The following is a 25,062-nucleotide window of genomic DNA, read 5'->3' as shown; positions in this document are numbered from 1 at the left end:
GAGCGCCAAAAGGGATTCCCGCCCAAAATGGGTTCAAACCACTCATCATCATGGCAGATTCTCTGGACGAACACCCTGTAACCGCTTTCAAACGGAAACCATTTCAGCCGTGTTTTGCTGTATTTTTGTACAATGGGAAAGGGAATGCATAAGAAACAAAGTTGAAGTAAGGGTTCTACTCAACAGTGGCAATACAGTTGGAGGCCATCGATATTGTCCTTTTCTTTTTGCTGAGGTTTGCGTGATCTGCGCAAAAGGACAGTTAACCCATTTTGGGCGGGAACCCCTTTTGGTGTTTTAAACATTATGTTATAATTTAGCTATTGAAAAATAGCAGATCTACAAGCTCATAGCGCGCCACCGAGTGGCGCGCTACGAGCTTGTAGGTCTGCTATTTTTGAAAAATCGTGAAAATATTTATTTCAGAAAACTGGAGGATTTAGAAGGATTTTTAAACATTTTGAGGTCAGGCCTAAATGGGTCAAATGATAAGGGACAATATCGGTGGCACCCAACTGTAGTGTGGACTTTTAGCAGGTGTTACCTTGTGTATGATGAGCTCGTGGGTCCCATCGGGAAGCGTGCGGCCGTCCTCCTGCATGAGAGGGACGAAGCAATATCCAAACAGCTTCTTCTCCCCTTTGTCTTTGGCTGTCAAAACACAACACAGGGAAACTGTGACAGCTGAAACACCACAATACCAAGGACTGTCTAAGAAGGACGAGACGCAAAGACAACATGGCGTCGTACGGGCGACGCCATGTTGCTCCATGGAAGGAAAGAAACATGCGCAATGGGCTATATGCAGCCAACACTTCCGCGTTCAGCTTCCTTGGTCTCAACTGCGCATGTTTCTTTCCTTCCATGGAGCACCATGGAGCAACATGGCGTCTTCGCGTCCCGTCCTCTTTAGACAGTCCTTGCACAATACAGGGAAACTGTTAAAGGAGCATTCAGTGATTTGGGTGATTTGGAAAAAAACCCGGTCCACCCGGTAACAAGATGTGCACATGCACACGCTCTACAGTGGGGGGAAGTACAACAGACCAACAGCACGTGACGTGCACCAAGGCCCACCCCACTCGATCATGATTGGAGGAAGGCCCCTCTCATCCTGATTGGATGAAGGCTTTGCCACCCAAAGCCCAAACCGAAACTAGGGTTTTTTGACCCCAGGGGTTAACTGGGGACAGGGAGGAACTCCTTATATGGTCAGCACATTTTATAGTAGGGAGGATTATCCAAAAAATAAGAAAAAATAAGTAATATTTGAATTTAGTGAAATCACTGAATATACCTTTAAGTCCACGCCATAGCCCCAGCTATGGTCAAAGTATCCCTTAGCAAGACACTTGACCCCGGACCCTAATAACTGACCCCAAGCGCTCCTCATGACCATCTGAGAAGCCATCAGTGAAGCTGAAACTGAATCTCCCCTGTGGGACCAACAACGGTAGGGAGACCCCACTTACAAACCCAGGACCACATCACTCCGGTCCTGGCTACACTTCACTGGCTTCCTGTTGTTTTTAGAATTGATTTTATAATCCTTTTTAATAACATTTAAGGTACAAATGGGCCAGGCACCCCAATGTCGTGTTGATCTCCTACACCCCTATAACCCTCCCCGTACCCTTAGGTCTTCAGACGGGGCTCTCATAAAGGTTCCAGAGAAATTCCATCTCGTAAACAAGGGAGAGCGAGCCTTCTCCGTCCGTGCCCCTAAAATGTGGAACACCCTACCCAAAACCATCCGACACGCAGATACCATTGTATCCTTTAAATCTCTTCTCAAAACGTATTTGTTCAGAAAAGCATTCCCCCCCTGCCCCGTTGAATGTTTGTTCACTGAACTCTGTCGGTATTTTGTCTATTTTGTCTATTACATTTGTTTCTATATTGCATCTTTAACGGCAGTGGCTCAGGGGTAGAGTGGCTGGATGCTAACCGTAAGGTTGCCAGTTCGAACCCGGGCTCCCCCAGAGTTACTGTCGAAGTGTCCTTGAGCAAGACACTGAACCCCTAATTGCTCCCGATGTGCTGGTTGGTGCCTTGCATGGTTTCTGCTGCCATCAGTGTATGAATGTGTGTGTGAATGGGTGAATGTAATGCACAATCTCTGTAAAGCGCCTTGGATAAATGCACCATTTACCATTTAACTATGCTTTTTACTGTTGGCCATCTGGCTGAAAGATGTTGATTTGCTATGTTTGCCAAGTTTGTTGTACAGCACTTTGTGACTTTGTCTAGAAAAGTGCTATATAAATAAAGTTATTATTATATTATTACATAAACCGTTACGACCCCAACACTGATTGTCACTTCTCTCATAGGTCGGACGTGAATCTCCCAATAAATATTATGGAATGGAAGAGACGGTTTTGTCATAACGTTACACCTCTTAGCAGCATAATACAATGGTTAAACCCCTTTGGTATTTTTCTGCACTATATTTCAGCTGTGCTTTGCATGTTTCTGTTAATATTATGAGCATATTGTTTGCGCTGCCACGCTTCCAAAACTAGATTGTCCTTACATTGTCCTGTAGGAGGGACCATGAAAGGTTTTAGTTTAACTAGAGAATCTGCGGATGTATAAATGTGCTCTTTTCACCTACCAAAATGGCCTAATAATTAAAGGACCACTTCAACACTTTTCAACTTCTCTTCCTATAATTGGTCCTCACTAATGTTCATGATAAAATACCACCATTTATTCCTACTCAGTCTGTGTCTCATAGGAAGGCTGTGGGCAGTTCAGAAACCCGTCCACCAGTGACATCATCATTAGGCAGATTTATTTTTAAACAAGATTTGTTTTAAAATATATTTAGATTTGTATTATCGTGAGAACGATGGCTTCAACTTTTGCATTGCAACTTTTCAGGAAAAGAAAGCCTGCCGGTTCTATTAGCTTGGATTCACCATCGATGATGTCACTGGTGGACGGGTTTCTGAACTGCCCACAGCCTTCTTATGAGACACAGACTGAGTAGGAAAAAATGGTGGTATTTTATCATGAACATTAGTTAGGACCAATTATAGGAAGAGAAGTTGAAAAGTGGTGAAGTGGTCCTTTAAGGTTTCATTTGACACATATATCTCTCATCTAGTGTTACATTTCATTTAACCAACAATAAACAAGAGGGGGATCTATACTGTGAGGCACATGTCTTCAGCCTCGTATCATAAATCTGTGTATTATCTTGATTACATCACAGTTTGCTCAATAATATTTATGATTAGAAGGCAAAAAGAGTGAGAAGAAAACAGGTAGCGGCCGATGTTACAGGTAAGGTAAATAAGCACGGTATTGTGGCATATTGGCCAATAACTTTGCAAGTAATTCCTGAAATTATACTTAGCCTACAATAGCCTTACAAGGATGGAAAAACCCCATTACAAAATCGTACACTCTGCATTTTGTACGAGCATTGCGTTACTCCCCTCGGGCACACTTGGTGGCTTTTGCCTTCACATTTTCCTGCAGTCTAATAATGTTCCCTTTTTATAAGTCTCCTTCTGGGTCTTAACAGAGAGAGTCGGGAAAAAAAAACAGACTAAACATTATCACAGACAAGCTAGCAGGGTTATTTGGGCCAATAAATCATAGTAAGACCTGTTTTCGTGCAGTGCTGCTTTTCAGAACCGAGTGACAAAATGAACATAACAGCCCTGTTTCACTACTGTCTAGGGTGAAAGGCAAAGTCCTGAATGGCTCGCTCTATTAGCGCCGGCAGCCCCGGCAGGTCAGGACTAAAATTCAAGAAACTCCCAGCAGTCAAATGAACAGCACTGACACAGCAGACTGAGAGGAAGAACGGTGTTCCAAACACGTTTAAGAAATAAGGTCAGCAATCTTTTTTTATATATAATTTCCTTTTTAGGGACCAGTTGAAATTTAGAAAAGGGGGCCCTGGAGGAAAATAGGGGAGGGCCATGTATTTTTAATTTTAGTCAGAGGGAGGGTGAGCTAATTTTATTTCGAGTCCAAGGGAGGGTGATCCAATTTTGATAATGAAATAGTCCGGGTTTTATATATATATCTAATACTACAGCTTTTCTGAATTAAAGTACAACTTTGGTCAACGATACCCCTCTGTTGCTTTCACTTGGTTCTTCCCAACAGACCGGTTTTCATTGTTCCCCGTGTCAATCATTGTGCTTGGCCTATCCAAGTGTGTAAGTACACACTACAACCCCCACTTTTCAATAGCTTCCATAGCTTGCTGTGTTAGGCGTTAGACTATGAGACTATTGTCAGTGTTGGCCGTGAGTTCAAACCTCACAGCGGACAGTATATTTTCTCACTTTATTTTCTCACATATTAAAAACGCTAGCAGATTAAAGTTAGGAATAAATAATACTCAGGTAAATGTGATATTAATTAATAGGGGAGGGTGATTCCTTTTTGTTTAATCACCTGGGGAGGGGACTGGATTTTTATTTTCATTCACAGGGAGGGTGATGGTATTTTATATCAGGACACATACATTTCCTCCAGGGGTACCCTTATTTAAATTTCGACCGGTCCCTTAAGGGCTTTGGTGTGACCACAGGTCTACTGTAAATTAAAATGGTGCTAAACAATCCTGAAGATGCTACTGTTAATTCTATAATTAATTCTAAGAGTAGAAATGGACCTGAAAGAGTCCCTCTTTACACTATTAGCGTTAAATTAAACAACACTCAACAAATGTTGTGGCTGCATGTTGTGGCTGTATACAGAGGGATTGGAGCGCAAAGTGACATGTTCAGAATTTGACAGCTTTTCATTTATTGTAAAAAAAAAAACCAACATAAAACATACATTTAAATACATTCATTGACGTCTAATATATAAAAGTATAGAAAATATGTTTGTTTTTAAATAATTACAAACAATGGAAAGCTGTCCAGAAACATTCTGAAATGTTCACTTACTGTACGTCCTTTGTGCTCCAATTAAGCCCTCAATATACTGTACTGTATATTGCCACTCACCACAATAATGCCTGCTTGTCATATTAGAGAAGATAGAGAGAGACAGCTAGGGAAGGTGAAATAGACAGAGAGGGGAAGGGGGAGAGAAGTCTGTGATCTATGCTATAATCTGTGTTTTGTCTCATTAGGAGGTTTGAAGGTGGACAAACTTGTCTAATTATGGAAACACAAACATGCTCACTCAAGCATTCTCTCACCCTCAACCCACCGCCCCCTCTCTCTCTATGATTCTCACACGAGCACGCACGCACGCACGCACGCACACACGCACGCACGCACACGCTCATCTTCCACACCCACACATCGGCCGAAAACGACAACGCGCCGATCTTACTGGAGCAGTGCCGGAACTCGAAGCGCACGTGCGAGCCGCGGAACACGTCCACGGGGATGGGCAGCTTGATCTGTTCGGCCCAGCGCGGGCTGTTGTTGTGGTACAGAACCAGGGAGTGGTACTGGTCAGCCCCGGGCTCCCCGGAGCCCGCTGCCATGCAACTCTGGAGAGAGATGGAGAGAGAGAGAGAGAGAGAGAGAGAGAGAGAGAGAGAGAGAGAGAGAGAGAGAGACACAGACAGACAGACAGACAGACAGACAGACAGACAGACAGACAGACAGACAGACAGACAGACAGACAGACAGACAGACAGACAGACAGACAGACAGACAGACAGACAGACAGACAGACAGACAGAGGGGAAGGGGGGGGGGGGAATAAATAGGTGTCAGCGGATGAAAACAGTCGGTTTATGGTACTGCAGGTGGAGAGAAGGCTAAGTGAGCATCACATGTGTCTCTCTCTCTCTCTCTCTCTCTCTCTCTCTCTCTCTCTCTCTCTCTCTGTGTGGAAAAACTCCAGCAGTGAAGCCCATATTACGATGAAAAATAACAGCGCTGTGTGTATCAACTACAATTTTGAGGTATTTGTACTTTACTTGAGTATTTCCAATTTCCAGTACTTTTACTTATACTCCACTACATTTATTTGAAAACTTTAGTTACTAGTTACTTTGTAGATTTGCATTATTATTACAAAACATACATAAACCACTTCAGCTCTATATGCATTTCGACCATTTGAAAATAGCCGGTCTACAAAGCTCAAAGTGCGCATTGTGAGCTTTGTAGATTTGAAAAACAGATTTGAAAAACATTTGAAAACGTTTTAAACTTTTTCTTTTAACAGAGCGGTTCTACATTGCAGTATTGGTACTTTTACACAAGTAAAACATTTGTGTACTTTTCCCACCACTGGCCAGATGCGATGCTGAGCTTCTCTTACCTTGAGAAGCAGTCCGTCCGCATCCAGCACATAGACGGTGATGAGAATCTCTTACCTTGAGAAGCAGTCCGTCCGCATCCAGCACATAGACGGTGATGAGCTTCTCTTACCTTGAGAAGCAGTCCGTCCGCATCCAGCACATAGACAGTGATGAGCTTCTCTTACCTTGAGAAGCAGTCCGTCCACATCCAGCACATAGACAATGATGAGCTTCTCTTACCTTGAGAAGCAGTCCGTCCGCATCCAGCACATAGACGGTGATTTCCACGTTGCGCGCCACGCTCTTCCCGCCCTTCTCGAACTCCCCTTTCTCCAGGGTCATGTAAAGGTCATTCCTCATCTCTCCTGCGGGGGGCAGAAATGCATCCATAATGAATGCAAGCAAAGTTGACTTCTAATGACCTATATTAGCGCTTGATACTGTGGTCAGTAGTCACACTGCAGGACTATTATCTTCACTAGACCGGTGCCCGGCTGTAGAGCACCAAGTCGCTAACGATGGAAGTTGGAGATCCTGCAATACCCGCTGTACCCGTGTCAGTGTACCCAGTCCACCCATCTGTCTGTGTCTCTTTTATGCCCATATTTGGAGATTTCTGGATCTTTCTCTCTGTGTCCCTTTATTCCTATGGAGTTCTGTGTCAGGCATGCCCAAATATGAAGTGTTGTGATGTCAGAACAGGCCAGCTTCATGGCGTGGCGGTTCTGGACAAGGGTGTATCCGACGGACTTGACACCGGGCTCTGCACTCCCTGTGGTGGTGTGGAACGCGTGTGTCGAATTTGAAGTCAGTGGGGCGAACGGTTCTCAAAGTTACGTGGATTACAGACGTGCAGACGTAAACACAGAGACTTGGTGCATTTAGTTAAGATGTGGTGTGTGTCTTATGTGTCGTCAGAAATAATGAAGCTATACAGTATAGCGTACAGTATTTGAGTCGAGTTGTATTGCTGTATCTTTATTCTAGTCAATAGTGAGTGTTCAAAACACGTATTAACAAATTACTGAGTGTCCCAATGGTATACATTGAACACTTTCATTCAATACTCGCTGTACAGAAAACATACGGCAATGACCTTGCCTTTTTTATTTATTTTTTTAAATTGTCGACACTCTCCTCGTATGAACCTCTTGTACTTGTCGTATAACATGACGTACAGTGGAATTATATCAGACATCAGCTCACCGACCATTTCTCCCTCGGATATGTTCAATGCTGTCCTCCCTACCAAGGCTAGACAACACTCTAGTGCAGGGGTTCTCAACCCGTGGGTCGCGACCCCTCGGGGGGTCGCCAAATTATTTTAGGGGGTCCCCAAATTATTATTTTATTTTCACGATTTTTCAAAAATAGCAGACCTACAAGCTCGTAGCGCGCCACTCGGTGGCGCGCTACGAGCTTGTAGGTCTGCTATTTTTCAATAGCTAAATTATAACATAATGCTTAACACCAAAAGGGGTTCCCGCCCAAAATGGGTTAAGGTTATTGTAGCAGTCAATTTATATTGGGGGTCGGGAGGGGGCGGGGCGGGGGTCCCGAGACATTGCCAAAGCATTTCAGGGGGTCCCCGGCCAAAAACGTTGAGAACCCCTGCTCTAGTGGTCACTGCATATCCATCAACCTGCAAAGCAACATGGGGGTGACAGGTACTTTACCCCACTAAGCTTAGATTGAATCCCCTCCCCCCCAAAAAAACCTGCTGTCTGTCTGGTGTATCCCTCTCAGCTTTTCCACTGTCCCAACACATCAGAATAAGTACAGCATGACATATCTGTCACCATGCTACACCAAATCTGTCTGTCAAGCTGTCAGGCAAGGTCAGCGGGACCCACATATGCCCCTGCGGACACTGACCGGTGACAGGGGTCCAGCTCTGGGCACGGAGGGAAGAGGACGAGGATGGTGATTGTTCTCTTAGGGTGAAATTATGAAACTACACCCTCAGCAATCAAGCTGCCAGAGGTTGTCACCAAAAATACTACAACAATGAATGCTACACAGTATGACGACTTGAAGTGGTTAAGCCAGGAGTAGAGCTGCTTTGAAAGTGTGCGTCGCTGTAATGAGACTTCCGGGTAGAACAAATGATGTGTTCCGTGTGGCAGGTGTTTACCATTATCCTTCACACTAAGCCAGTGAGAGGACATACCAACTTAGAGAACGAGGACAAACAAGAAATATGCCACGTAGACAAGGACAAGGACGCTAAACATACAATATACACTCAGACTGTACACAAGGACATGTCGTGTGTTTGTTTGCGTGCAGGCGCTGTGGCAAACCAGGGGAAACAGCCAGGCCTATTCCCCAGAGACGGCGGATCCCTAAGCACCATAGACATAAAAAGGTAGACGCCTCCATCCTTCGGATCTGGGGCGTGTGCTTCTCAAGAGTAGGCAAGCTTTCCCGAGCTTCCTTGCAAAGCATAGCGGAAACGTGCGTCACAGAAAGGGTTCTGTAGGCCAATTCAGAGACACGTTTGTTTTCTCATGCCAATAAAGCTCCCTGGATTGAATTGATAATTGAATTGATTGACAGAAGCCTTTAAATAACCGGCTCCCAAGCTGCCTGGTGAGTCAGTTTGGAGGAGTGAAGAGGCTGGTATGAGATTCAACTCAAACACTTGGATGTGCGTATATTGTGGCTCACCTGGTCTCTCTCTCTCTCTCCCTCCCCTACTAGGTCGACTGAACTCCAACACCACAGGGGAAAGCTGCCCCCTGTCTGAATATATTAATGTCGCTAGCTCTCTCTCTGCTCGCACACGCACACGCACGCACACACACACACACACACACACACACACACACACACACACACACACACACACACACACACACACACACACACACACACACACACACACACACACACACACACAGCTCAATGTCCATGGCTGCTCTGAATCTATTTTGACAAGTTGATGCATCCAGACCAAAAAACACAAGATAATAACCAAGAAAGACCTGAGGGTCCATGCCTTATTACGGTCTATCGTTTTGTTGGGTCGGAGTCGGGTCCTGTTCTATTATTCATTATATGGAATACCTGATTGGATCCAAGAGGAACTTGATCAGCATTGATCAAAATGCATGAACTGTTAATTCGGCTAACATTATTCCAGCACGAAGTAAGTGGGCGAGAGTGGAGCTCTGCGTGCCAGTGCGTTGAGTCAGAGTGGAGGAAAGGCACACAGTAAAGATGGATCTAACTGAGATATGCAATTTTATTTTTTTTATTTTTTAAGGATTGGTACTTTTAAAAAAAACAAATGCACCACAGTATAACAAATGCGTGCCAAAAGGTTTTCTTTGTAAATGTAATTTATATTCAATTTCAAGAGGCCACGTGATAGACCACATTTATCACCACAGCAACGCAAAATTGCAGCTTTTAACCCATTTTTTAACCCATTTTGACCTGAGATCAGATTCTAAAAATGTCTTCTACATCCTGACCGTTTTCTGAAAAAGCTATGTTTCTATGTCAGTCGTTCTTCGATTTTTCAAAAATAGCAGACCTACAAGCTCGTAGCGCGCCACTCGGTGGCGCGCTATGAGCTTGTAGGTCTGCTATTTTTCAATAGCTAAAGCATAACATAATGCTAACAGCAAAAGGGGTTCCGGCCCAAAATGGGTTAATGATCTATTTAACAAGCAATGGGAACAACGTTCCCGGGTCCATTAGGTTTAGGTTAATCATGTTGGAGCCGTGAAAACAACTAGCCCGTCATCCTGCAATTTAGAATTCTGGGTGTTTAACTCTTGAGAGATAAGAGCTAAATTAACATTCTGGATTTTTACCGTTCGGCTTGTAAACATGACAAAATATAATTGTGTATAACAAAAAATATAATATGAATAATATATAATACAAAATATAATCTTCTTACAGTGCTGTGCGCTGCCTATAATACACAGAGGGGACATTAGACAAATACAGTGTGTGTAATGCATGAGTAGTTTGTGTGTGTGTGGAGAAAAATACTCATACTATACTCAACTTATTCAACGCAATGACTAAAAGCGGAAGAGGCTATCAAGATATAAAACAGACTGGGTCTCAGACTGCAGATGCCCCTGGTCCCTGGTCATTTCAACAGATGCCTTTAAGTCAATTATGGCCAACAGTCGTTCTTGTGACGCACGCTGCTGTTGGCCAGACGCACAACCAATACAACCGCATGCAACATACACCGGCAGTTGTTTTGATACCCAATTACAACAACGCAGCCGTTCCTCCAGGCCGTGGGCCGGCCGAGCGGTCCAGAGAATTATAAAAGTGTGGCTCTATGTCTTATGTCATCTGTGTGCCATCAAATAGACTCCTGTGGATTCGACCAACATTTGAATGCGGTTAGGAACTTTGATGTCCTACCGTGTAGATTCAAACCGGGGTCTCCCGCATGAGAGACTAAACATCTACCGCGAGGCAATCCCCGCTTGCCCAGTGGAGATGTTGGCCATATGAGTTTCAGGTAGTACTACTAGTCAACCAGTAGGTGTCCTACCTGGCTGAAACCCCAGGTCAAAATGTCTCCGGAGTCCACTTCAACCACTGCAGATGATTTGTATCAGTGTTGATTTTGACAGCAAATTTAATTTTGATTTTAGTTTAGTCTTTGGAATAAAACTTAATTTAGTTTTAGTCACATTAATCATCTGAAATGTTTTAGTGTTAGTCTAGTTTTAGTCGACTATATATCATAAGATTTTGTTAGTTGTTTTTTTGTCAACAAAATTGCCTTTTTGCCTCTGTGGCGTCGTAATGTCAGAGTTTACACCAGGTTACATGCTGAAAATAGCCGATCTACAAACGCACAGCGCGTTGCGCTGCGACGCGTTGTGTGTTTGTAGATCGGCTATTTTCAGAGTGCAACACCCAAGCACGACCAAACATAAAATGATCTCTTGTCCACTAGTCCCTCGCAAACATTTTAGCCTAGTTTTTATTTGTTGCCGAAATTGTAAATATATTTAGTCATGGTTTTAGTCATCATGGCCTAGTTGTTATTTAGGTTTTATTTAGTTTCCGTCAGTGAAAAAGGTTAGTCGACAAACATTTTTCGTCTTAGTTTTAGTCGACAAAAGCAACACTGCTTTGTATGAACACACCATCTCTTACGGTTTGGCTCAAACAATGTTTTATGCATTCAAATAAGTTCCAGATTCTAGCTTTAATTCCTCTTAAAGCTGGATGTCCCAGTTAGATGCCCCCACACAATCTCATTGTCCTACCAAAGTAGCAAGGCGCACGCACGCGCGCACGCACGCACGCACGCACGCACGCACGCACGCACGCACGCACGCACGCACGCACGCACGCACGCACGCACGCACGCACGCACGCACGCACGCACGCACGCACGCACGCACGCACGCACGCACGCACGCACGCACGCACGCACGCACGCACGCACGCACGCACGCACGCACGCACGCACGCACGCACGCACGCACGCACGCACGCACGCACGCACACACACACACACACACACACACACACACACACACACACACACACACACACACACACACACACACACACACACACACACACACACACACACACACACACACACACACACACACACACACACACACACACACACACACACACACACACACACACTCTGAGAGCAATGCTCAGGGAGCCAGGTAGGGATAGTAAAATATGGAAATGGGTCTATGAATGCAGTGGAATGCAGAACATGTGTGCTGCCTGCGAGCAGCAGGACGCTACTGAAAGCATCCCAGGTCATGGTAGCCCACTAGGTCCAGGCAGGCTGGGGGTGTAATACCAGGACGGAACATTCTATATGGAAATGTTCCTCACAATATTTAAAAAAAAAAACTATTGGCTTCAAAATCGGTATACTTGTAGTATAATCTAAACTATGAAATAGGGCTTAACCCATTTTGACCTGAGATCAGATTCTAAAAATGTCTTCTACATCCTGTAGTTTTCTGAAAAAGCTATGTTTCTGTCAGTCGTTCTTCGATTTAAAAAAAATAGCAGACCTACAAGCTCGTAGCGCGCCACTCGGTGGCGCGCTATGAGCTTGTAGATCTGCTATTTTTCAATAGCTAAAGCATAACATAAAAAGGGGTTCTCGCCCAAAATGGGTTAAGGGATATTTCATCGTCTAGTCAGGCTTATGTGAACACCACAGACAGTTTTTAAGTTGCTTGATTCAGTATTTAGATATTTGATATTCATTTTAGCTGCCCTTCCTATACAATGTAGCTTCAAACTCCATTTTAACCATGATAGATTCATCGAAAACAACCATCCTTTTTTATGGTGACTGATACTGCCCTCCTAATACGGTGTTAGTAAGTGTTACGTGAGGCTGCCGTGTTTTTTTTTTCATTTACTGTTTTCATCTATTTAAAAAAATAAAAGTGTCCTCCGGCCTCCATGAAATATCCCTTTAATGGATGTTTTAATATAATAATAATAATAATAATAATAATAATAATAATAATAATAATAATAATAATAATAATAATAATAATAATAATAATAATAATAATAATAATAATAATAATAATATGTAGCAGCAGCAGCAGCAGCGGCAGCGGCAGTGGCAGTAGTAGTAGTAGTAGTAGTAGTAGTAGTAGTAGTAGTAGTAGTAGTAGTAGTAGTAGTAGTAGTAGTAGTAGAGATAACATTTGCCTCCGATATGTAGTGGAGCAGAAGTTTAAAGCATCAACAAATGTAGATAAATGTACCTCACATCACAATTGCACTGTATACAGTTAAGTACAGAACTTGAGTAAAATGTATGTACTTAGTTACTTTCCACCACTGTGGGGTCTAATACGAGGAAGGACGTTTCTATAGGGAAATGTTCCCCCTCTGAAAGGAGAGGGATGGAGAGAATGAGTCCGCCTGACAGGAAGCAGTGAGGAGTGAGCACAGCGTGGCTTCCTGCTATAAGAGAAGTCACATAACATAACGTCACGGTCACGTGGAAACCTTGTATGTCCACGGCGGTTGCCGTTCAGGAAAACAAAAAGAAAATCACCATGTCTGAAGACAGTCTCAGAACCTGTAGTATAATGGATCTAATGTGGTTATACTGTAGTCATGAGCTAATTGTCTCCACCAGGCCGAAGGCATGCGGAGAGAGTATGTTTTGCACTCCGTCCGTGCATGCGTGCGTGCGTGCGAGTGTGTGTGTGTGTGTGTGTGTGTGTGTGTGTGTGTGTGTGTGTGTGTGTGTGTGTGTGTGTGTGTGTGTGTGTGTGTGTGTGTGTGTGTGTGTGTGCGTGTGTGTGTGTGTCAGTCAGTCCGTGTGTGTGTGTGTGTGTGTGTGTGTGTGTGTGTGTGTGTGTGTGTGTGTGTGTGTGTGTGTGTGTGTGTGTGTGTGTACAGCTAATCTCCAGCACCCTTAACCCGGTCGATGCCAAATTTTGCACACACACTCCCTGGATGCCAACGATGATCCTCTGCCACAAAATTACCAGAACGGCCTGTTATAGCACCACCAGGAGGCCGACTTTGGTAAAACACATTTTTGGATATTACTCCTCCAGATTCTGTCCAAAAATCCCACAAATCACACTATCTCTATAGTCATGTGCTCAAGACGGATCTGTCCCATATTTCATATTCCATCCTAATTGGCTAAAATTGGCTTTCAAAGTATGCAGGATTGGCCTGTTTTGAACAAAAAGCCTCAAATCATGAACGCAGCGTGCAATTTACGTGAAATCTTTCACAGACTTTCCTACTAGGCTGAGGAATATATCTCACCCTTTTCACATTGGCCTGTTATAGCGCCAATGGATTTTTGCAAAACACATTTTTGGAATAAAATGCCTCAAATCATCCAAGGCGTAAGAAGAAATGGCACCCTTTTCACATTGGCCTATCATAGCGCCACCAGGAGGCCACTACCTGACCTGCCCTGGTGGAGACCTGTGCCCCGAGGGGCACTTTATCTAGTTACTTTTTATTTAGTTCAATATTTGTAAAAAAAAAAAAAAAAAAAAAACATTTAACCACTTTCGACATTTTGTGGAAATAGCGAAAACATGTCCATCTACAAGCTCACGTCGTGTCACATCGTGACGCATCAACAATTTCCCTCTGCTTTTCTGGGACACTGTCGTGCGACGAAGCAGCAGGGCATTAATTCATGGTAAAAGATAAAAGAGTTGAAACATGGAGATACACGGTTTCATACTGCTGCAATGCTTTGTGGGAGGAACGGGACCACTTCCTGTAAAGCTGAGCTGATTCCCTATATATGGTGTGTGCGTGCGTCCTCATCATATCTATCTCTGGGGTCGAGGTTGATTTTTCTCTGCTTAACAACAGTTACCATGGCAACACTCAGGCTTTTAAAACAGGACACACATACTGCACCTCTTACGCACGCACGCACGCACGCACAGACGCACAGACGCACACACACACACACACGCACACACGCACACACGCACACACACACACACACACACACACACACACACAGAGCAAAAAGGGGGGAAATGGAGAGGGTGAGCATGGCACTGATAGATACGATAAAGCACAGAATGTGTCTGGGTTAAAGACAGATTACAGAGAGAAAGAGAGAGACGGTCTATCAGACCATCATACTGGGAGACAGAGCCACTGACATAATAGAGAAGGTTGGGATGTCGATAAGTTGATGATTATTATTTTTGTAACGTGTATGCAGGCGCTTTTGGTGTGAAGTTATATTGAGTGACGTTCTTCTAACATTGAAAACGTGTCTTCCCCGTCAAGCCGTGAGTGTTACTGCGAGTCTTCACTGTCTCAGACAGACAGCAGAGTAATATTGTTGGCAACTGTCGTGCCAGAAATAAGCTAACCAACCTCCAAAAACCAGGCAAGCAACTGTGGGAAAAAAACAATCCAAGTTTTGCTGGAAATAAGCGGACCTGGCAACCCTGCCGCCCTGGAGTCGACCAGAGCCAGAGTTACGCAAACTCCGTTCACTCATGGGGCCAGTCCAATGTAACCTGACTCCGCCAGATGGGGCAGCAGAGAGTACACTGGGTTGTATGCCTTGACCCCGCCTCTAGCTGCCGCTGATTGGCCAGGCCGTTTTGTGGCCGGAGCATCAAGTCTGCCTGATAGTTCCCAGATGGGAGCAGGAGGGGGGAACCCAGTGTACTCTCTGCTGCCCCATCTGGCGGAGTCAGGTTAAGTCCAATGACGGCTCTTCTACATAGACTTCTATTGAATGGGGACAACGAATGGGGACAACCGGAGGTTGTTTTCTGCCCCCTCAATATCGCAACTGTTCTATTAGAGTCGACAAGGTGGCGAACATGTCGTCTACATTTCACAAGTAGATGTTAAAAAAATGCAAGACAAAGTCCCCTGATGTCAAGTATTACACTAATGAATGAATGAAAGAATGAATGGATATAGGGACATTTCCCCTGTTCAAAAACGCAGGTTTGGTCGAGTCCACACCGCCTCAATCTTTGTACAACAGGCTGGCATGATGAATCACGAATACGCACCTGAACGAACACACAGACTTGACAAAGAAGTCATACACGTATAATACACGCTAGGGCATTAAGCAACTAGTCGACTAGTTTACTAGTCGACCTTGTTGGTACTAGTTGACTAGTTGATAAGAAAAATATTTTTTATTTTTTTCCCGATTTTGTAGGCCTCAAGATCAGGTAGATTATAGTTATAGTCACCATGTACACAGTTTTTCAATGTACAAATATTTATTTATTTTTACATAATAGGTAGTTAAACAACTAGTCGACTAGTAAATTAGGCAACTAGTCAACTAGTAAAAATGACTAGAAGTGAATGCCCTAATACACGCCTTCCATTCAAGTGGGTGTTCATAATGTAACTGAGACAGCTAATGCTCCATTCTCTCTCTTATTTTCCCCACAGCTAACAGCCCCCCCCCCCCCCCCCCCCACACACACACACACCTCTTAAGGAGCGTAGCTGAGGGGCTGTTGTGATTCTGAGACAATGCACTCTTTGTCACTCCTTATCTGCCTTCAACAAGCGCCAGGATGTCACCTTTACGAAGCACACAGCCGCGCACGCACGCACACGCGCACACACGCACACACGCACACACACACACACACACACACAGCTACCCCTGCAGGTCAGAGATTCAAATGTCACTCTGACAACGTACATAGTCAATAGGCGGCACGGGAGCTTTACTAAAGCGTTGCCGAGGCAACCGGGTAACAGAGGAGAGGATTGTGGAGGACTTTGCCTGAGCCTCTTGGGCTGGAAGGCAGACAGGGATGGAGGAACTATGGAGGAACTACTACAATGTACGACTAAATATAAATCTGTATACACTCTGGATAATAATGCTAATAGAATGCTTAAAGTCTCACTCTCACTGTGTAACTTCAATACAGCAAGTCTATGGTAGCACTGTTGTCTGTTTGGAACTGTGATTCAGAAAATTCAGTTTGAAACAAACACACACAATGCATAAATAAACACATTTCCTGTACATTTCTGATGCCTGCGTCATTTTGTGTCGCTAGTGACTAAAAATAGGGCGGGAATATGGCGGGAACCCCTTTTGGTGTTAGCATCATGTCATGCTTTAGTTTAGCTATTTAAAAATAGCAGACCTACAAGCTCATAGCGCGCCACCGAGTGGCGCGCTATGAGCTTGTAGATCTGCTATTTTTGAAAATTCGAAGACCGACTGACATAGAAACATAGCTTTTTCAGAAAACTGTCAGGATGTAGAAGACATTTTTAGAATCTGATCTCAGGCCTAAATGGGTTAAGTTGGAAACGTGCTGTTGTCTTAGCCTGGCTAATAAGCCAGACCGAGGCAGCCGTTGGCAAAACAGTGTGATGTTATTCTGGCTTATTAGCCAGGCTACTGTTGTCTTACCAGGCATGATGACGTCAGAGAAGCCCAGTTTCCTGGTGATGGACACGCCCCTGGTGAAGAGAACCATGTATTCTCTCCTCAGCTGCTCGATGTCGCCATGGAGGAGCTGTAGGGACACAGCCAGGCCTGACACGCGCATACGCATACACACACACACACACACACACACACACACACACACACACACACACACACACACACACACACACACACACACACACACACACACACACACACACACACACACACACACACACACACACACACACACACACACACACACACACACACACACACACACACACACACACACACACACACACACACAGGTATTAGTAATAGGATGGGCAGACAAGCAAAACAATCAGCGCACACCGGTATTGCGTAGGTGCTGACGGTGAAATTATATTAAAAAAATCACACCCGTGTGAACTGAGTGGTGCAGCTCCCCCCCTTACACCCCCCCCCCCCTCTCTCTCTCTCTTGCTCTCATTAGCATGCAACAGTGCAGCACTATTTATCTCTCTGTTTCTGGCACGACAGCGCCCCTACTGGTACTCATGAGTCACACATGAGTCACACAAACATAGGTTAACACGAGTCACATAGGTGTCACACGGACACGGACATTGCTGTTCCTTGGAGTGGTTGCACCACTCAAAAATAATAATAAAATAAATCAAAAGACGATTGCACACTTCGACCTCAGTGGTCAAAAGAAACGTCAGTATATTCTGCAGTATATTCTGCATTCGTGGCGACCTAATCTATTTTTGTTGTAAGACAAAAGATAATATTAGGTACCGGAGACTAATATATCATCATATTGATCGTGTAGTTTGTTATCAATATTGGCCCCTGCAGTACAGACAGATGTGACTGATGACCATTTGACAGTTACAGTATTGACACCCTGCTTTGAAGTTCTTGAAGGCTATTTTTAACCACATCTACCCTACATTTCCTGCTAGTCCACAGAGAGACTGTGGTCCATTCTGAGTAATAACGTCTGTGTCAGTGGTGGAAAGTAACTAAGTACATGTAGATCTGCTATTTTTCAAATATCTGTATACATTTTAGACATTATGATGATGAAAAACGGGACATTCTGCATAACGGTACTTTAAGTATATTTTGATGCCAAGACTTTTGTACTTTTACTAAAGGAAATTCTGCATACCAGACTTTTACTTGTAGCTGAGTGTTTCTCCATTGCAGTATGGGGCGGCAGTGGCTCAGGGGTAGAGTGACTGGATGGGAACGGCAAGGTTGCCAGTTCAAACCCGGGCTCCCCCAGAGTTAGTGTTGAAGTGTCCTTGAGCAAGACTCTGAACCCCTAATTGCTCCTGCATGGTTTCCTCTGGCAATGGTGTGTATGAATGTGTGTGTGAATGGGTGAATGTAATGCACAATCTCTGTAAAGCGCCTTGGATAAAGGTTCTATATAAATGCAACATTTACTAATTACATTTACCAGTATTGATACTTTTACTGACGTACAAAGGCCCTCATTTATCAACGCGGTGTACACCTACATTTGGGTGTACACCCAAATTTAAATGAGGGCCAAAATGCCAGTACTTTTTCCTCTACTGGTCCCCGGTCGGCATGTACAATACATCGCCTTGGATAAAGGCGCTATATAAATGCACCATTTACCATTTACCATTTACATCACTGCGTTCATCTCAAATACTGTGCCGTCCTGTCTTGATCTCTCTGTGACTGCAGTCATCATCACTATGCAAGCTGGCTGCTTGTGTACATATCCTATAGTGTGTTGATGGTCTACGCCTCATTTGGCCAAAATGGAAATGGAGATCTTTATAAATACATCACTGAAAACAACAAAAGTACTTCAGAGAAACAACTTGGATGTAACTAAGTGATTCACTGAAATTGAAAAACTTCAAGTACCAAAGTACAGAACTGAAGTGATTTTATCCACACCAGATTCACTATAACCAGCATCACCTTTTCCAGACAGGACCTTCTATTCCCCTCTCATCAGTTGTCACAAACCTGGGGGGCTGAGAATGAAAACTAACTAACACATCAAACATCAGTGTAGAACCTCCTTCATCCATGTCAGAAATATCGGCAAACTCTATCCCACACTCCACTGCTACAGTAGGATCCTACAAACTCTATCCCACACTCCACTGCTACAGTAGGATCCTCCCACACTCCACTGCTACAGTAGGATCCTCCCACACTCCACTAGCTGCTACAGTAGGATCCTGTACAGTAGGAGCCTGTACAGTAGGATCCTCTATCCCACACTCCACTGCTACAGTAGGATCCTGATGAGAGTGCGTAAACACAAACACATCACATCCATTAAAGAGAGAAAAAGCAGGTGCGCTTCCTCTGGAAACTGCCCTTTGTTTAAGGTGCTCAGCTTTGAAAATAACTAATAAACCAATTAAAATGGAAAAAGCAATGCAATTTCTTATGTTTATTTCTCAAAAAAACATGAGGAATTGCATCCGAGCCAGTCTTGCAAACCAAATGGATGTTGTTAATACAACTGTTCTTGAACAAATTTAAAGAAATCACAGCAAATTAAGTGCAAATCACAGACAATCCCATGTCCCAAGTCTACTGACCATCATGACCATCATGACCACAGCCAATCAGTATCAAGCAGCATTACACGTCATCCGTTCGCCCCAAGTCCCCAGGGAGGCTCTCCAGCGTTGAAGCACTCGGCCCTACTGGTCAGAGGTGAGAATGCAGGCGGACCCCTGCATTTTGCCTGAGGAAACCCCGTGCAGCTCGGGTTTAACATTGAGCGCTCGGTTGCACTTCCGCATTTGGACACCGTAAAAGTGGAAGTGGACCGTTCTTCCAGGTGCTTCAAAGCGCCACTGAGCAACTTCCATCGAAATGAATAGCAGGGAGGCGGGGCTGTCGCTCCGGTTCGGACTCTATCCTTTTATTACTCTATGGTTCGGCCCGCCCCAGACCTCTCAGGGATCAAAATTGGCACTCTTTTCGACCTGCAAAGCATAATTTGTCCCGGGTCCTTGTATATGGGAACAACGCAACGGCACAAGCAGACGGTGCAGTGCAGTGCTGCTATGTGAAAACGCAGCATAAGTGACCCTAACCGGGTCCATGTGTTCCCATTTGCACACACTCTCAGAGTATAAATGGATATGTGACCGGTGTCAAATAGGTTTTATTTTTTATTTTATGTTATTTTGCATTAATATTTGTATTGTATATCTGTTCAGTGACTTATTCTTATTATCCTTATTATATATATATAATAAATACCTACCGCTGTCAATTGTATGATCCTGTATGCATGCAAAGACTTCCGTTTCCGCCGGACTAAGAATGACGTCAGCGTCATTGACGGACAGCTGAAGAGGTGGAGTCTCTATTACAAACATGACTTGTGCCAGTATAAAGAGACATGCAGAGGGGGGAAGGATGTATGTGCGGTCGCTCTGTGTGTGGAAGTGACAGGTGACAGACAGAGAGGAGAGCCGGGAGTGTCGTGTCGGTACCACACCACTGAGCGAGTCAGGAAGAGAGACTCGCTGTGTGTGCCCACTGTTGACTGAGAGAGAGAGAGAACCGGAGAGTTTGTATCCTGTGACCAGAAGCTGTGACGGGCCAGGCGTCGGAGACGTGGAGGGTGTCTTCAGTGCGCTGATACCTGTCAACCGCGGCGGGCAGTGTACGCTGCCCTTCTGTGTGAGTAACATTCTATCCAGCGCTACTGTCTATGCCACCCTGCCATTCTGCCAGCTAGCTGTGAAACACTGTGGAACAGAGAAACTGGCCTTTGCCTTGTATTTGCAGATCCATGATGCATTGAAGTAGACGAATATGATGATGATGATGAATTACCCGGAAGGCGCTCCCTGCTGCTAACACAAAAAACTGTCTATCTGAAACCAACACTTGCAGTTTTTAGTTTCATATCGATTTTAGGAGTATTTTAGGGTTTAATAAAATTGTATTTTTATGGCATTTTAGTGGCCAATGTTATAGGACAAAAACCGTATATTTTGTGATCCATGATTCTGCGTCAGTCTCTCTCCACCTTTTTATGGTTTTTGCTCTCTTACCTGGTAAAACGTGAACCTGTGTGTGTCCTTGAACAAACTAGAAATAAGAATGACAAAAGAGTTTCCGTTGCTCTTTATTTAACCAACGGATGGCGTAGTCCCAGGGTCGTTCCCTTGATTAAGGTTTACAACATTGATACCTCTCGCACTTTAAACAGTGTAACTCAATTAATTAATGGTTGTGTCTTACCAAGTAATAACGACAAAGAGTATTCCATTGCCAAAGTATTGTGTGACTGATTGGGCCTTGGTCACAGATACATGAAAGTTAAAGAACATAAAAAACAGAGCAGAGCACAGTGGGTTATTAAGGTAGCTCTGATGTTTAACAGGCCCTAGAGAATGTGTCTCTGCCTGTGCTTTAGCGGCTGACTGGCTGTACTTAATATACTTTAATTACTCAATAAAGTAAGGCCATTTTTTTCCCCCCATCATAATGAAGTAAGTGATGAACAACAGGGGTGTGCTGAAGGCGCAGCTCGGCTCCGCTAGTTCTGAAGCGATCTGGGAACACAAGAAAAAGGATCTGTTCATGAGAGATTGGAGTTCTGAAGCTGCACGCATGCGCATGCCCGCGAGAGTCGTCAATGCGTGTGGTGTGTGATGTGTGTGGGTGAGTCTAGACACTTGAGAATTCCTCCCTAAGTTATTCAAGGGAGAAGTAGGCCTACGTACATCAGGCGTACAGGTTGGTCGAGCACATCTCTGCTCAGTGCTCAAGCAGACGGATGAGACCTGACCATATTCATACACAAAGATAGCGGAATGCCTTAATTATGTTACAGGGTGAGTCTATGTAAATGGCGTTTAATAATCAATTAATTGAAACAAAAATAATACAACAAATTCATGCAAATTAATGCAAATCTGTATGATGGAATGCCAAGGGCGAGCCAGAAAATAGCAGCCAGGAGAATGAGACTAGCAGGACACTGCCAAAGACACCAAGAGCAGAAAAAAAATCAGACCCATCTGAAGTGAGTGGTACTGTACTGCACTGCACTGCACTGCACTGTACTGTACTGTACTGTACTGTACTGTACTGTACTGTACTGTACTGTACTGTACTGTACTGTACTGTACTGTACTGGTTGCACCACTCAAAAAGATCCACAACACACCACTGGTGATGAAAGATTGTCCTCCACACAGGGTTCTCCAACAAAGTCAGAGAAACGTTACCTTCATCGTTCATGTGCTGGATTTCTTATTGCGCAAGAAACAAAGAAAAATAAACATGTAAACTACGCCCCGTGTCTCCATTTCCGCTCAGCAGGCGGCAGCGACCTATAGATTATTATGCGTTGACTAATATGACTTACAGCAGGACCACTTGTGTGAGTCCCGAGAGACTAACTTACGTGTATTAACTGCAGTCACTGAAGTTCCCCGCGGGCTGTAAACACATGGGCCTGACAGAGCGTTTAGTGCGGTTCACCACCTCGACTGACGCACAACTACGTTACATCAACCTAGACTCTTCTCCCTCCTGTACTGGCTCCCAAGCTATATGGAATGACCTCCTCCGACTGCAGACTCACTTCAAATAAATGTGGTGGAGAAAAATTACAACGTTTGCCTCTGAGATGTAGTGGACTAGAAGTAAAAGTACTGGAAAGTGGAAATAGTACATAGTACGTAAGTACAAACACCTCAAAAGTGTACTTACGTATAGTACTTAAAGGGAAACTTCACCCTTTAAAAATATGTTAAAGGGGAAAACCACCCATTTTCAACATTTTACTATGTCATTAATATACCTTAGAGCTGTTGTGTGGAAATAATAAAAAAGGTCCCCCCATTCTGTGTTTCCTAGAACTGTAATTATGAAAAAAATCATTAACATGGTGAAACACATCTTGATGACATCATCAAGCCGCGTTTTGAGCTTGTAGATCGGCTATTTTTGCTACGACAGTAATATATGGCCCTAGGGAGTGAGTGTGGAAATATAGTGGCCCTCTCCATCGTCAAAGTTGCCCACCCCTGATCTACTTTTTTCCAGGCCAAGGGCCCCTTACTTGAGATAATGATGTATCCCTACTACATTGTTGCAGATTAAACCTTTTCATATAGATTTAATAAACAACATTGCTTGTTTAAATTAATGTAATTTTTTGAGGGGTGCTAGCCCCTCCTATATCCAGCTTTTGGTGTGTGTGCACAAACGTTGTCCAACAAAAACATTAAATTCCAATTCCAATCCAGAGATTAATGGGATCATTCATTTACAAATACAGATAGGGTATGTAACTCGTAACTAATGGTTTTTAGTAGTGGACGCAAAATGACCATGTATGGCACCGAAATTGAGGACGGAGGGGCCGTTGTGATTGGCTGAAAGGTGTGCCATTCTGCGCTGTGATTGGCTGAGCATCGCACAACACCGCCGGGGACACCCGTTATACATAAGTGGCAAATATCCCGTGCTCAAAATTTGAGGACGAAATTGGCGCCAAAATTTAAGATTAAGATTAAGGTATCTATTAACCTACTCAAGTAGGTTTTACTCCGAGTGGTAAGAGAGTGGTGACACCAGCGTTGACTCATTGTAACAATGGAATGCGGACGTGCTCATTCTATCTCAATGGGATAGTTCCAATGTTTGAAACTATAGCCCATAGGCACCCGCTTTGTGGCGAGATCAAAGCGTGTTGCCACTCTCTTACTATTCCACTCGGTCGTTTTACTGACAGAGGAAAGACCAACCAAATCCGCTGCATTTGGCAAAAGAACAGGCAAAAAAAAGAATACGCTCATATCTCCAAACGGGCATGGATCCCCAAACGAGTATGGGCTAGTGAAAATAATTGAAAGAAGACTTTAAACTAGCAACTGAAACCTTCTAGGTCATTAATAAGAACTGTGTGCAGTGCATGAGCTCGCGTCTCTGTTACCAAACATCCATTGTTGATCTCTCCCTGGCTAACGGGCTGTTAATGAGGGCCTTTTGGCACACAGCCAGATCTGCTCACGAGAACGACACAGCGAGACCACTGCATGTGCACACACACGCACACACTACACACACACTACAACAATGCCGTGTCTTGAAGACAGCCGCACGCGCATGCTCGCGCTCACACACACACACACACACACACACACACACACACACACACACACACACACACACACACACACACACACACACACACACACACACACACACACACACACACACACACACACACACACACACACACACACACACACACACACACACACACACACACACACACACACAATGAATAGGCTTGCATGCACACGGACACACCTCTCTAAATATGCACAGACCTAGACACATTGCTCTAGCTCACTCCACCGCACTCCACTACGCCGTTTTAATTGTTCTCCTGACAGTACATTATATTGTAAATTCAATTGGGATGTGCATATCTTTTCTTCCGACAGTACAAGTAATACATTGAAAGCCTCTAATTATGGTGCTATATGCTATTCCATAACTCCTACATGGGGGAGGGCGGGGGGGGGGGGGGGGGTTACAGTCACAGACTGTAAGGCTACAGAGGAACACTATGAACCGACACTGTATGAACACGGATAACCAAAACATACTTTTTTAAATGTTTCCCCTGTTCTCAAACGCTTACAGTTGGAGGCCATCGATATTGTCCTTTTCTTTTTGCTGAGGTTTGCGTGATCTGCGCAAAAGGACAGTTAACCCATTTTGGGCGGGAACCCCTTTTGGTGTTTTAAACATTGTTATAATTTAGCTATTGAAAAATCTACAAATCTACAAGCTCATAGCGCGCCACCGAGTGGCGCGCTACGAGCTTGTAGGTCTGCTATTTTTCAATTTA

At 44.1% G+C, this 25,062-nt stretch overlaps 1 protein-coding gene across 1 annotated transcript in view; it reads right to left on the bottom strand.

The window, feature by feature from the left end:
- Positions 1-25,062, bottom strand: part of dock4b (dedicator of cytokinesis 4b) — a 275,073-nt gene that overhangs the window by 122,532 nt on the left and 127,479 nt on the right. The window contains exons 13-16 of the mRNA XM_079494185.1: positions 17,154-17,279; positions 6,482-6,606; positions 5,317-5,479; positions 545-651 (exon numbers count right to left, since the gene is read on the bottom strand). Of these exons, the coding sequence (XP_079350311.1) occupies positions 545-651; positions 5,317-5,479; positions 6,482-6,606; positions 17,154-17,279 (521 nt within the window). The remainder of the gene's footprint in view (positions 1-544; positions 652-5,316; positions 5,480-6,481; positions 6,607-17,153; positions 17,280-25,062) is intronic.

Source organism: Electrona antarctica (genome assembly GCF_951216825.1).
Source record: "Electrona antarctica genome assembly, chromosome: 23".
Classification (NCBI taxonomy): domain Eukaryota; kingdom Metazoa; phylum Chordata; class Actinopteri; order Myctophiformes; family Myctophidae; genus Electrona; species Electrona antarctica.
Note: the sequence above shows the minus strand (reverse complement) of the source record. Positions and strands in the feature narration are given on the sequence as shown.